The following is a 14898-nucleotide window of genomic DNA, read 5'->3' on the forward strand; positions in this document are numbered from 1 at the left end:
ATATTTTAATGTTGGACTACTTCTAATTTCTAGAGAGCTCTAAATAGCAGCTTAAGAGCTTTCATCAGTTTTTTTCCTAAACCCTCTTTCCTATCCAGTGACTGTAAATTCTAGTTTGGCAAATGGTATTGATGATAACCAGAATACGATGTGGTGAGGTTCTTATTGGGTGAAACCTATTTGTCTCCCTCTTCTTGTACCATTATCTTTTTTTTCCTCTCCATTTTTTTTTCTTGGCTTCTCCTATCCCTATTCAAAGGGGAGCCCTGTATTGTCACCTGTCTCACAATCTGTTTAACTACTGCTCAGGTGATGGGTAAAGGAAGAAGATTAACAACACAGCCATTGGGGCAATAATTCAGGCGTGATTTTTTTCCTTCTTGTTGTACCTGGTGAGGAAATGGCTAAATGTAGCATTTGAAACATGTCAGTGTGTTACTGTGCTATTCTGTGCTATTATTCCACATAAATTTTAAGTATTATTACACTGGCTAAAGCAGAGCTGACTCTTTTCAGTGGTGCCCATTGAAGGTACAAGAGGCAGTATCAGGTGGTCCTCTCTGAACTTGAACCAAAGCTTTTTGCTGTGAGACTGGCCAAGGATGGGTGCAGGTTGTCCATTGAGGTTGTGCAGTTCCTATTCTTGGCTACATTCAAAAGTCACCTGGATGCGGTCCTGGGCAGAAGCCTGTAGGTGGCACTGCTTGAGCTGATCCCTTCCAGTCTCTGGGACTGTACTATCATTTGGTGAAAGTCCAACAGGAAGAATCACAAACAAAATTTTTAACACAAAAATAATACATGGAGAACATAAGCTGTTTCCTATAATACTGCTCATTCAGCTAATAGATTTCTCCGGCTGTAATGTTTTCATTTTATGTTTTGATCTACTGAGTGGTCAAAATAAATACAATCTCCATTTTGACATCACTTTTTCTCCCTTTATTTCGTTATTATTTATTTCATTATTCATTATCAGTCTTTTGGTGAAAGCACTGCAGCACAATATCATACTAGGAGAAAAAAACCCACCCAAACAACCCATAACTCTTTTCTGAAGCAAAATACAGATCTGCTTTCATAACTGTATAAATGATGCAGAAGCGAAAGAAGCTGTTTTGTCCAAGAGGTTTTCCTGCTTTCATATTCTTCCTCAGAAAGTAATCAAAATACATTTTTTTGTCAATAATTTTGAAAGGTGTGAATAAGTAGCATTATACGTGTTAGACTTTAAAATTAATTTGCTATTATCATTAGTGCCTTAGAATAAGATCTTGGCTCAAGCTAGAAATTTCATTTGATATTGTAGCTATCATTCTGCATAGAGATATTTTTGGGAGATTGTGAACATGATTATTCTAGCCTATGACAGTTATGTTAATATAATAAAGACAGATGCCTCAGTATCTGAAAAGTATCTGAGTACTGTTACATTGATAACTCCGATTTAAAAGCCGTGATATACTAGACTTAGCAGTGTAAATATCAACTTAGAAAGCACACTAAACTTGCAGAAATGTTCTGTAATTTATTTAATTCTTTATCAAAACTTGTTTCTGGTTAAACGCTGCAAAATACCATCTTAACAAGGAAGTTCCTCTGAACTTCATCCTATATTTTTTCCTGAAGACATTTTTATTTCCGAAAAAAACAAACTGTAAAGTCAGATAGCTTGTGTCCCTCCACTGCTGCTGTTTAGTCTGGTTTACTATCCCAGCGCATCACTGTCATCCCAACCAGACTATAGTCCTGCAAGTGCACAGAGGTTTTTTCCTTGTGTTTATTCACCGTGCTGTTTGTGAGGCCATTGTACACCCCTTGGCATATGAGCTCTTCAGACAGGCACTTCAGCATGCTGATTTCTGAAAGAAGGTTGGTGTGGCTTCCTCATAAGGATGCTTTATATCTGCTTCTTTGCTCATATGCACATGCTTGAGGTGACCTTGCTTTAAGCCTCATTTTTTGATTATGTGTTGCCTTTCATTCATGTCACCCCAGGCCTTTCTTTGGCGAACCTGTCCACCACTCCTTCACAGGGCTGCTGGAGACTCTTTCCCTCCCCATATCACTCCTGGTTCCAGTCCATTCTTACCAGGTCAGCCATCCTGCTGGCAAAAATATCTCTGCCCCAATTAATGAGGTGGATCCCGTCTCTCCTAAGCCGTTGTTATCCTCAGAGAAGGTCCTATGGTCATGCCAGTGCTGGTTCTACAACCAAGTGTTGACATGCAGTATCATTGCCCTCTTCCTCACACCCTTTCACTCAAGATGAAGGAAAACACCACCTGGACTTTTCGCACAGAATCTCTAGTGGACAAACTAATGCTTTAGAATAGTGTAAATGTAATTGATGGTTTTCTAGTTTTGTCACAACAAAAAGTTTTGAGAAGTTTTATGCTGTTTGTGAATGTAATCTTGTTGCTGGTGTGTACTGATGGGTAGGGCTGCTGTGTAATACTGACTAATTTTCCATGAAGAGTAAATGCAATTTTGATGGTTTTGCAGATAAAATTAGTAGGTAGATCAAAGTGAGAGAGTCATGAAGTAGTCATTCAGTCTAACTGCCCATGTACTGTGATCTGCTGGTAATATGGAATTTCATGATGACTGTTGTTGACTAGTACTGTTTTTTAGGTACTTAATGAAGTGATTTTCAAGACACTGCTTTTCATATTACGAACTTTCTTTGAAGGAGTTACCAGGAGGTTCTGCTTGCACAGATCCCTTCCAGTGTGTATCTCTGTATTTCACCCTTCTTTGTTATTCTTTTACAGAGTTTTACTGCTGGGAAGTATATATGTAAATCCACAGAGGCAGCTTCTAAACTTCATTCTGTGCCATTCTGTGCTATTATTCCTCCATAAATCTGTGTAAAGCTGAAAAAAGAGTAAAGAAATTTGTCTTGCTAACTGCAATATTTAGCAACTAGTTCTAATATCAGGCAGAGTCCAGCTGCCTACTTTGGTATTCCCAAGAACCTTGGGAGAGGACAAACAATCAAATAGTGTTTAGTAAGAAACTGGGGTTCTAACATGAAAATACGTTAGTATCTAGAAACTATTTGTAATATTTTGTTTTGCCTCTTTGAATAGCTGATATAATTTGTCTTCTGCTCTGTGGCTAACACTGCACAATTATGCAGGCAATTATTTATACAATTTTTGTTTATACAAAAATTGAAAAGAAATGCTTATGTGACACTAGTGTATTACTGAAAATTATTTCTTTTTGTGCTGTTGTTCAGAAACCAAGCATTCTGTATTAATTGTTGAAGCTTAATGTTCTGAGAAGTTTTCCTTTATTGTGAAACACATTATGTTGCCACAAATTCTTAATTAGTATATTGGCTATTCATCATTATAAATAGATAAGATCTTAAGATTAGCCTTTTATTCTGACTATTAAAAGCCTGCCATTACTGCATGTGATTATGAGATCTAGTTCAGTTTACCTTCTGTGATGTTTTGTTTAGGCTTCTAGAGGAGAAAAAAGAAATTTCCTGCTGCACTTGAAAGTAAATTACAGGCTTTCATTTTCTGCATTGAATTAAAGCCTGCTACATTATTTGATGTAGACAATAAAGCATATGTAGCTGAACAAAACTTTGCAAACTCTGGTAGCTTAAAAAAGTGAATTAGTTCAGTGTGAAGTAGTCCAGGAACAAAATAAACATTAATCTGACACATTTTAACAATCTCGTTTGATAAGTAACAGGGCAAGTTAAACTCTTAAACCATTCTGTCTTCTTATTTCAAGTCTAGAAAACATAAGGATTCCAACTGAGAATTTAGTTATATTAAGAAATCTTTAGGGAGTTTAACAGACAACATGAAATTGCACTGAATGCATGGGAAAGGAGTAATTTTCAGCATAGTAGCTTTGCTAAGTTCTGTCCATTATACTGAGGAAATACTAATCTTCTTGCATTCAGCAGCTGAGTCCCGACAGTATCTTTTCCCGCTTGGAGGGGTTAATTAGTCTTCTTTCAGAACGTGGCCTGTTTAGCTTATATTCACATCATGCAACAAGCACTGGCTATACAAAGCAATACTATTAACAGACGGGTGTGTCCAACTGCTTAATTAGGCAGAATATAAAGGACCTTGTCAGACGTTCATCTGTTGTTTGTCATACACCTGACGGTCCAATTAGGCAAGAATGACGTCTTTTCTGCTGTAATATTCACCTCCTTTACTTACATGGAGTGTCAGTGAAAAAATGGGAGAGTCTTCATTTAGATTATTGTCATGGTTTTAACCCCAGCCGGCAGCCAAGCCCTCGAGGCTACTCACTCCCCCACCAGCGGGATCGGGGAGAGAATCAGAAGGGTAAAAGTTGGAGAACTCATGGGTTGAGATAAACACAGTTTAATAGGGAAGGCAAAAGCTGCACACACAATCAAAGCAAAACAAGGAATTAATTCTCTGCTTCCCGTGGGCAGGCAGGTGTTCATCCATTTCCAGAAGAGCAGGGCCCCATCACACATAATGGTGACGTGGGAAGACAAACACCATCACGCCAAATGTCTGTCTTCCCTCCCCACCCACGCCAAATGTCTGTCTTCCCTCCCCACCCCCTCTTCTCCTCCCACTTTATAGTCTGAGCATGATACCTCATGGTCTGGAATATCCCTTTGATCAGTTTGGGTCACCTGTCCTGGCTGTGTTTCCTCCCAGCCTCCCAAGCACCCCCAGTCTCCTCATCAGTGTTGCAGTACCAAAAGCAGGAAAGGCCTTGGCTCTCTATAAGCACTGCCTAACAGTAATGAAAACATCTCTCTGTTATCACCCCTGTGCTGAGCACAAATCCAAAGAATACCCCATACCAGCCACTGTGGAGAAGGTTAATACTACTCCAGCTAAAACCAGCATTGTTTTAGAATTGTGTAATTCTGTTATATTGACGCAATATAACAGAATTACACTGACTGCATCACTGACATGATACTAGAAAAACTTGCAGTAAATAGATGCTTAAGGTTGGCTGTCAAGCATATCATATGGCACCTGTAAGAAAAGACCCGTACAGTGTACTGAACTATAATAAAATTTTGCATTTAGGATAGAGACTTAAACCCGAACAATGGAAGCTGTCTTGAATGTTGAATGTTAGATGCCCACCAAAGCCACTTTATCACTCCTGTCCTCAGCTGGACAGGGGAGAGAAAGTGTAACTAAAAGCTCATTGATGAAAATAACACAAAGAGATGACTCACTAATTACCATGACAGGCAAAACACACTTGACTTGAGGAAAATTATTTGAATTTATTGTCAACCAGATCAGGGTAGGATAGTGAGAAATAAACCTAGGTCTTCAAAACACCTTGTCCTCACCCTCCACTTCCTCCCAGGCTAAACTTTATTCCTGATTCTCTACCTCCTCCCTTTCAGCAGCCAAGGGGAATTTTGAATGGGGATTACCATCAGTTCCTCACACATTGTTTCTGCTGCTGTTTCCTTCTCGGGGGGTGAGCTCCTCATACTCCCTGTTCCCCTGTTCCCATGTGGGGTCCCTCCTACAGGAGAAAGTCCTCCATGCGTTTCTCTGAGTCATTCATGAGCTACAGTTCTTCACAAACTGCTCCAGCATGGGTCCTTTATATGGGGTGCAGTCCTTCAGGAACAGGCTGCTCTCCAGCATGGCTTTCCCTCAGGGTCACAAGTCCTTCCAGCAAACCTGCTCAAGCGTGAGCTCCTCTCTATTGGTCCAGCAGGTCCTGCCAAGAACCTGCCACAGCATGCACTTCCCATGAGGTCACAGCCTCCTTCAGGTATGCACTTGCTCTGCTGGGTGGTCTTCCACAGGCAGCAGGTGGATATCTGCACCCTTGTGGATCTCCCTGGGTTGTAAGGGGATATTCTGCATCACCAATGTTTTCACCATTGGCTGCAGGGGAATCTCAGCTCAGGCGCCTTCTCCCCCTCTTCCATTGACATGTCTGCAGGGCTTTTCCTCTCACATATTCTCACTTCTTTCTTCTGTGAGTGCAGTTTGCTTCTGCCCGATAACTTTTTTTTCCCCCTTCTTAGATATGTTATCCCAGAGGCACTACCACTGTCACTGATGAGTTCAGCTTTGGTCAGCAATATTTCCATCTTGGATCCAGCTGGCGCTTTCTTCATCAGACATAGGGGAAGCTTCTGGCAGCTTCTCAGGGAAACCACCCATGTAATCCCGCTCTCTTGCTACAGAACCTTTGCCAGACAAACACAATACACCCATCTCTCCTTCCTCACTTGTCTTTTCTAAACAGCCTGTAGCCATTGATGGCTGTACTCCAGCCACAGGGTTCATCTCATCAACTTTCAGTAATGGCAGCTAAGTCATTGCTTTCTAGCAGCATGGAGGCTTCCAACTCTTCCATATTTACTGTGTGAACATCCATTTTAATTGTTAGGATTTTAACATATAAATGTAATCTGAAGTTCTATTTCTTTCTTTTTTTTTTCCTGATTTTTGTCAGATGTGCTGAGTCCTGAAGTGCGTCCACTACTTAAAAGTAGAGGGTTACAGTTATCATGAAACTCCAAGAGTCTGTTGATTAATCTGAAATTAGTTGCATCAAGAATTTATCAGTATTTCTGAATATTTCAGAAGAAGCATTTAAATCAATCAGGTATGCCATAGGCATGGTTCCCTGGAGTTTAAACCAAGAATGGTCCCAACTGGCAAAGTCCTGGCCCTGTTGCCTGACCTCATACCATATTTATATACCTGTTTCCTGCTTTGCCGTGGCTATGTTTGAGTGCAAAGTCGGTTAGAGATAGCTGGAGAGAGGAACTGCAGAAACCCAGCCTTAAATCAGCTTAAACTGCTGTGAAACCCAGCCTTGAAAGGAAAGTTTGCTGTTGACAGCTGGTTCTGTTATCAAACAAGGAGAACACTGACATTTTTTTGATAATTAATTCCTCCTGAATTTTTTATTCTCTCAAAAAATATTGTAGGGTGTGAGAAACATCGCCTCACTACTTAAACTTTTGAAGGAGTTTATTCACTCTTTTCAGAGTATAAATAACGATACAAGGCTTAGGGTGGCTGTCTGCTGTTACACAAAACGAAGTGCAGCGCTGGGTGCTTAGCCACCGTGGGGTAGCCAGAGGCACAGCCTCCGGCCAGGGGAGGCAGTTTCTATAACCCCTAACCCCACCTCCTTCAGGTGCTCCTATTGGCTCGTTGTCTTCTGATGGATTGGCTGCTTGCCCTGCCCTCTTCTGTCTTGACCATAACACTTAAAAATTAGACATAACATGTTAACAAATAACCATAACAAAAACCTCATAACCCTTTACGAAAGCCAACTCGGTGATTTCATTTATAACATAGGGTTTTTCTGGGGAGCTTGTTTTTCGGTGGTGGTGATAGGGAATAAAGTTCAGTTTCTTCCCTGTCAGCCATCTTGGTCATATGAATTAAACTGGAAAAAAATAATTTGCATAGGTCATTCTAAGTATCTATAGCTTTTTTTCATAAAAATCTCTTTTATTATGCATGATAAAGCTACTCATTTTTAGTGACAGTGGTTTTCAGATTGTCAAAGTATTCTCTAGTTAATGGAGATTAATGGAGACTAAGGGCAGTAAAATTTATCACAGAACATTTGGTTTACAGACTAGTAAATTTTGTGTTTGTTCACTGTGATTCTTCACAGATGCATGCAATCATCTGTTTTGAAGGTACCAGGTGAAGAAAAATCTGCCTTATCTGTTTATTATTTTCACTGGTTAATCATCCACTGCTTAAAAGAAATTTAAGAAGGGCAGTAAAAGGCTGATTCATGATTTTGGGTTCATTTTGGTTTGTCACTAGTCAATTGTATTGTCATTTCTGCTGTGCAAAATTGAGGAATCTGCAGCTCACAATCTGTGTTTCCTGTGAAGGCACGTCATTTTTGGTTGTCGTTCTGATCAGTTTTCTTTGTCAGGCATTGTCCTTGATTCTTGAACCATTTTTTCATACTACCCAATTTTTGTTGTTCCCTTTAAATGTCAGGGCTCTGATCATAGGCACTTGTCTACCTTGTATGTATTTCTGTATGGTTTTAGTGTAAAAAAGGTTCCTTCTTAGATTTTAAGTACAGTGATTGCTTTAATGCTTTCTACTGAAAAAGGTTATTTGAGGGTTTTTTCTGCTATGACTCATTAGATGCTTTTCAGAGTTTGCTTTCCAGAGAAGAGCCCTTCAGTCTCTGGCCTGCTTCAAGTTTAACTTTGAATTTGAATGTATAGAGATTTTAGTGTAATTCAGTAAGCCAGAGAAAAAATGGTTTTGAATGATGACCGGTTATTTAAAAACTGAGAGAAGATCTGCTTCTGATTTTTCTCAGTTATCCTTAAAGTGACAAAGCTCAGATAAGTGACACATTTATTTATATGTAAACAAAAGATATTTCGAATATAAGTAAGATAAAATTAATATAAATCCGCATTTACACGAACGCATATGCTAGTAGGGGGAAAACACTTTGGGCTCATACCACGATGGTATTAGCTAATTTTAAAATATTCATAGAGATAAGGGACAAATTAGAATGCTAATCTAAGTGACAAAGTAAAAACATTTTTGCACTAACCTTTTGATTTTATGTCTTAATTTTATTCAGAGATCACAATGCAGACATCAGAGACTGGGGCGGATACAGGTTCGACTGTGACTTTACAGACATCTGTGGCTGGCCAGGCAGCAGTGCCCACACAGGTAGTACAGCAAGTACCAGTTCAGCAACAGGTACGTGGCTGTTAATTTTGAGAAGATTATTAAAAAAAAATCAAAAAATAGTCCATTACAGTCTAATGAGAAACTGGGTTTTGTGCAAGACTGCTAAAGGAACTTCTGTTCTGCCGTTTTATTAAATTTAAAAATCCGTTTTAGTTTGCTGGAATTAAAATAACCAGAGAAAAGCAAGCTATTTTCAGGATCTGTTCTTTAACCAGAGCATCTGACAAGCTCTGGTAGTACTCATACATGATTCTAACTGTAATTTATTATGTAATTCATGCAGTAGCTCAAAGAAATTTGCTTTATGTTACTGAATATTTACTTCTTTTTTCTTTAAATAATGCATATATTTCTGAAATTGTTTGCTGTATCTTTTTTCCATCCATTTAGATGTCCAAATGCAATACCTATGTAAACATGAAAAGCACTGTCCTTTGCACCTCTAGGCTTGGCTCCCGGCAGATACATGCACAATGTCATGAAAGTTTCTGTGGTAGGACAGTCAATAATTCATAAAATAAACTTGCCAGAGAAGGAAGAAGACTTGTGGAGCAACCAGAACAGTGCAGTGTTCTGTTGCATGAGGTGGTTACCCCTTTGTAGCACCCATGAGCTTTAGAAGAATTAATGGCAGAAAAAAATGGTGAGCCAAAAAGGAGAAGTAATGGAGGTAGAAAATGGGGACTCATTGTGAAAGCCATGATGGCTGTCCAGGACTTTTGCAGAAAACACAGAAATTAGCTGTCCATGTGATGGTTATTCTGGATGCCATCTGATGTTGTTTTTCATCAAAAACTGACTTCACATCTTCTGAATCAGTAATATGAGAACTAGACATATTTTATTAATTAGTGCCATTTGTTTCTGTGCCAGTGGAGCACTTCTGTCTAAATTAAACTCTTCAGCATTTGTTGAGTTCTAAAATTCCAGTGCATTTTTACATATGTTTTTCACAGTCTCATACATTGCATTGATATGTTTTCCTGATGTGTAGACTCAGTTTGTAATGTCTCATAGTTCCATTACTGTAAGTATGATACTTGAACTTAGCTAACTTTTGTAGGAGATTTTGCCTATAATTCTTTTGTAAGATTTGTGAGTGCAAGACCTTTTTCCTTCTTGAAACACAATCTAGTTTGTTTGGTTTTTATCTTCTTTCATGATGCTACATGTTTAATAGATGTAGTTTATATTACTTGTTCTTTGCTATTCCTGTGTTTCACTTTTTGAGATACAAAATGGCAATTTGGTAGTGCTACATAGTTGCTTGTTTTGAGCGTATTGGATATACATAAAATGGTCTGATATTACATACTGAATTTGTGAAGTACTGGTCAGTGTGAGGGATTGAAGACTGGTAACCAGTTAGTGCCATATAGGAAACTTTATAGCAGTTCTAGTAATTGTATTGATTGAACTCTAAGGACAGGTTCTGTGCATTTGTATTCTACTCTTACAGCAAAATGAAGAATAAGCAGGACTTTGGTGTTTGTAAACTTTGTGTAAAGTTTCTACCTTTTTGAAAAACCTCTAGGATAGAATTGTCTCCTTGTTTGTTGGTTGGAGCCACCTGCTGTGAAGGGGCCTCAGGCCAAACAGTTGAAGTCTCTGCATTGGGAGTGTGACTGCCAGAGAGTCTCATGAATGGTCAGACTGGGAAGTTTACTTAACATATTTGCCCACATAAATAATGCATTAATCTTGGTCACCAACTGTCTATATATTTTGTGAAGTTATGTTAGTTGTTCTTTAATAATGTTACACTTGTGTCAAGACATAGAAGCCAAGGACCAGATTGTCTTTTTCCCTCTTTGGTTATACTTTAATAAAAACAACAGATTTTTTTGTTGCACTACCTGAGTGTGTAAAAATGTTCCTGATCACTTTTACATATTTCTTGTTTAGTGCTGCTACTTCTGAGTATTGCCTTGCATTGAATACACCATCATTATGTTGGGTTATTTTTCCCTGTGGAGACAGTAAATTATTCTTTTCCAACTGACTCTTAACACCGATTGTATGATCAGCATAATGCTTCCGAAAGGAAATCGAAAGGATGAGGGATTGAAGATCCAAGAATGTTGTGAAATCCAATGCAGACAGTATTGTGGTGATTAAAACACACGTATGGGTGATATGTGTAGATAGAGATGATTAGATTATGGAAGGAGTGAGGAGAAAAGGAAGAGTGAAGATGTGAGTATGGTATGCCAGCACGAAATGTTATTAAGAATGTGGGTGGGATAGGTAATTTCAATTGTAGGGTTAAAAAAAACCAAAACAATATCAAATACAAAAACAATCACTGTGTTGAGGAAATTGCAGGTGTGATCTGTCATGAGGAATTATCTGTGTATGGATTGCATTGGCATAAGGTTAATATTGTCTCTGTACATTTGGTATGAATGGGCCAATTTGCTTAAAGAAAATTAGGAGAAAGAGCCATTAAAATGGCTGTTTTACTAAAGCCATTCTTTTGATGAGAGAGGAAGGACCTCATATTTCTGCACATTCAAAGTTACCAATGTTGAAAGCTGGAGAGAAGGTTTTAGGCACACAGTATATAAAATATGGCTTCTTTTTTTTTCTATGGTTTATAAGGGACATGTTTGATAATTTCAGCTGTATCCAAATCATGTGTGAATATTCACATTTTGATTATATTATCTTGTGCATATATATTGCTAAAAACAATGGGACAATTCTGGGATTTTTTTTAATTCAAGAATACTGTAACCTGAGTGTCTGTGTATATAGAACAATTTGATGTAAGCTGAAACTTCCATGTTACCATTTGCAGTGACTCAGTAGTGCTTTCTAGTGAATAATACAATTTTAGATGAATTTGGTTTTAATTAATGTTAAAGCAATGTATAGGCTTTCATTTTTCTAGGGAGGTCTCTGTTTCCCATGTTTCTAATCCACTATATACACCATACTTAAATAACATCTCCTGAATGCATTAAATTGGGGTTGATTTAATGACATTATGTTTCCTTTATGCACACAAAATATACATCTTTTTCAAAATGAAATATTTTTGCCATGAAGAAGAGCAAGCTGAATAAGTGGAAGGGTAGACTAAGAGCCTTTTCTCCTCAGGTGTGTTAGTATTGAGGCATCCTGTCTTTTGAATAAACTACAAAAGAGTAACTTTTAATATTTTCAGCTAAAACAAATCTGTAATTTCCATATAGCTGCTATTAATATGGAGCTCATAAAAGTCTACTATAATGCTTCAAGAATAGGAACAATAAAGGTACCATTTATGAAAACCTGGAATTTTGTGGCACTAGTGGTGGCTGGTTTCATGCAAAACAGCAGAAGTCACTTGAGATGGGATAGATGGGAATAATAAGCATAAAGCAATGACAATAAGACCAAAAATGTGGGAGTGTAATTAAGTTCTGTTTAAATAGCCTGAGGAATTCTTAGTCTTTTATTTCCGTAAATACAGGAATTTTTCATTAGTTGATTGCTTTTTCAACAGGCAATCTTCCGCACAGTGCAGTAAGCTTCTAAGGATTCAAAATTAAACTCACTTTGTAGTTTTTGCCATGTAATATGGAAGAATTGGAGAAATTAAAGTAAAAATAAGCTATTTTATAAAGATACATCCATGTATCAGAAGTTGGGCAAAGCATTTCTTCTCAGTCACTATACTCTGTGGCCATCACATTCACAAAGCATTCTATCATTCATTAACTGGAGATGCAGACTTCTGCTAATCAAAATTGCTCTTAATGCAAAATCATGTTTAGCATATGAAACACATAATCATGAGCTGACATTAGCCATTATATAAATACGAATGTGCTTAGAATATTACAGCATGTGCTATTTATATGTTACTTGCCAAAAGTAATCCATACTAATGAAGGAAAAAATTATTTTTATCTCCAAGGACAGAAAATGTTGCACATCCAAGCTGTTTGCCAAGACACGGTGGATAATTATATGTTCTTTTAAAAATGGAATTTAAAAATCCTTATATATATATTGCTCTGCTGTTCTAGTCTTTGCTTAATAGTACTTTAAACACAAGCACTTTTTATTGGAAATCAAAGTTCACTCTTATATTTTGTTTCATGCTTCAGTGTAATTTCAGCACTTCAGTATGCTTTTATACACTTTATTTTTGTTGGCAGACTTTCACAGATAAAATATAACTTAGTCCCTCATTTGTTACTCTGAGGTAGTATAATTAAGAATATTTTTTTTTTCCTTTCAGCTAGTAAATATAATTACACATGTATATTGAAGTAAGTTTTCATTCACCTCTTGTTGTCCTGGTACATTTCAGCTGCTTCCTTCTAATCCTATTCCAGTTTTTTATTTCAGGCTAGAGTCACTGAAGCAAGAGGAATGAAAGAGCTACTGTCTGACCTTATTTAAGTCATAAATTCCTATACAAGTCAGTTATTCTCTGGTTTCCAGCTAGACAATAATGAAAATTACCATGACTAGTTCACCAGTCCACTCTAGAACACAGAATTTTGAAACTTGCATAATGTTGCTCTTTAATAAATATTTTATTGTGTTTTCTATTGTCAGTCCAGCTCAATTAATTATTGGAGTATTTTTTAATGCAAGAAGGCCATTTGTGTTTAGATCTGTGGAAGACACTGTGAGAGTAGTCAACAATTTCTGCTCTGCCCCAAAAACTACACAACTTAGCTGATACCACTTCTTTAACAGCTTAATAAAAGGTGAACAGATAATGATAAATTAAACAGAAGTGAAGAAAAAAGAAAATTTTTCACATTTTCCACAATTTTTCATGGTGTTTTGTTTCCTCATAACCAACTTCTCTCAAATAATTTTATGCTCATGGAAAGTAAATACATGCATTTGATTTCTTGCTGTTGCTGAAGATTAAAATGAAAATATAGGGTCACTAGATTTAATTCTAATTAAAGCATTAAAAATGAAGTAATATATGAAATAAAATTAATATTGGAAATATCATATAACAAAGATTTTCAGCATGGCAGAATTTTCATGTACAACACCATCCTGAAGGGTCGTCACTCATTTTATTTGTTGTAGCTTGACAGGAAAAATATTTCTCTAACCTTCCCCACCCTAACGTTGTTAATACATTGCAATACCATGTAGTGACTACGTCTTCCTTTGGCAGGATAATGAATGTAAGTGTAGCAGTACTGAGTTTCAGAGAAGCTGAAGCAAAGTAAGTCTTGTTGTAAACCTTAAAAATTATTGTATTGGGAAAAATTAAACTAATTCAGCGTTAGGCCCTCTTTGTATTGAACTTCAGTGTTAAAGAAAAAGCATTTTGATTTTCAAAAGTAGGTTAAATGTTTTAATAGCACTGTAGCATATCCATTCTTAAATGTTGATTTAAAAAATAAGTTACTTTCTATGCATAAACAGTCCTGAAGTTTCTACATATATATATAGTAGCACTATATGTAGTAGTACTACATGTTAGGCTAGTAAAGAACTCATATAAAAGCTGCTGAAAATTTTAAATTAAGCCATGAAAATGTTAATTTTAACAGATTTTGGTATTTTGTTTCAAGATAAATAAAATTTTTGTTGTTCTTATTTCAAATTAGAAGATAAACACATTTTGGAATTTTTTCGTTTCCTGTCCAATAGAACGTAAATGTTGATGCACTTTACACACTTTGTCCCTGCGCTATCAACTCAGTTCTGTGGGAAAGGTCTTGCACTGTGCTGAATCTGATGTTTTTAAAATGGTGGCAGCTTGTATCCAAGAACAATGGGAGAATATAATGCCTTGTCCTGAAGGGGAAAGTGACCTCTCTGTTTTAATGCTGTTTGTACCCAATGTTGAGTTCCATTTTATCAGTATATACCGGTTACAGGGAGAAAATCATGTCTCCTTTATTAATAGAAAAATAGTGTGGGTTATTTTTAATAGGGATTAAGCCATATTCAGTGTGTGTGAATAGGGAACAAAGTGCATTTTGGGAGCAGTTGAATGAGAACATGGAATTCATACTGACAACAGCATAATTTCCAAAGTGTTTCTGCAACTGTGCTACTGAGAGAGAAAATGGGGCGTATCCATTACATGTCAGGTGGCAAGCTACTAGTTGTAAGAGCAAAGCCTGTTTTCAGTATGTATTCTCACATTATGTGTTAAGTAGATCAGTTTGATTCTGTAGTAGACTGATCAACGACTCCCCTTCTT

General features: G+C 37.1%; 1 protein-coding gene across 3 annotated transcripts in view; it reads left to right on the forward strand.

Moving 5' to 3' along the window:
* Positions 1–14898, forward strand: part of RFX3 (regulatory factor X3) — a 108401-nt gene that overhangs the window by 42131 nt on the left and 51372 nt on the right. For 2 of the 3 annotated variants that reach the window (XM_085043657.1, XM_085043658.1), the window contains exon 2: positions 8602–8726. In XM_085043657.1, coding sequence (XP_084899783.1) covers positions 8610–8726 — 117 coding nt within the window. In that variant the 5' untranslated portion in view covers positions 8602–8609. Of the gene's footprint in view, positions 1–8601; positions 8727–13821; positions 13909–14898 lie in introns of those variants that run through there. The other variant, XM_085043659.1, reaches the window with a different exon arrangement.

This window comes from Lichenostomus cassidix, chromosome Z (assembly GCF_008360975.1).
Source record: "Lichenostomus cassidix isolate B80296 chromosome Z, HeHo_3.0, whole genome shotgun sequence".
Lineage (NCBI taxonomy): Eukaryota > Metazoa > Chordata > Aves > Passeriformes > Meliphagidae > Lichenostomus > Lichenostomus cassidix.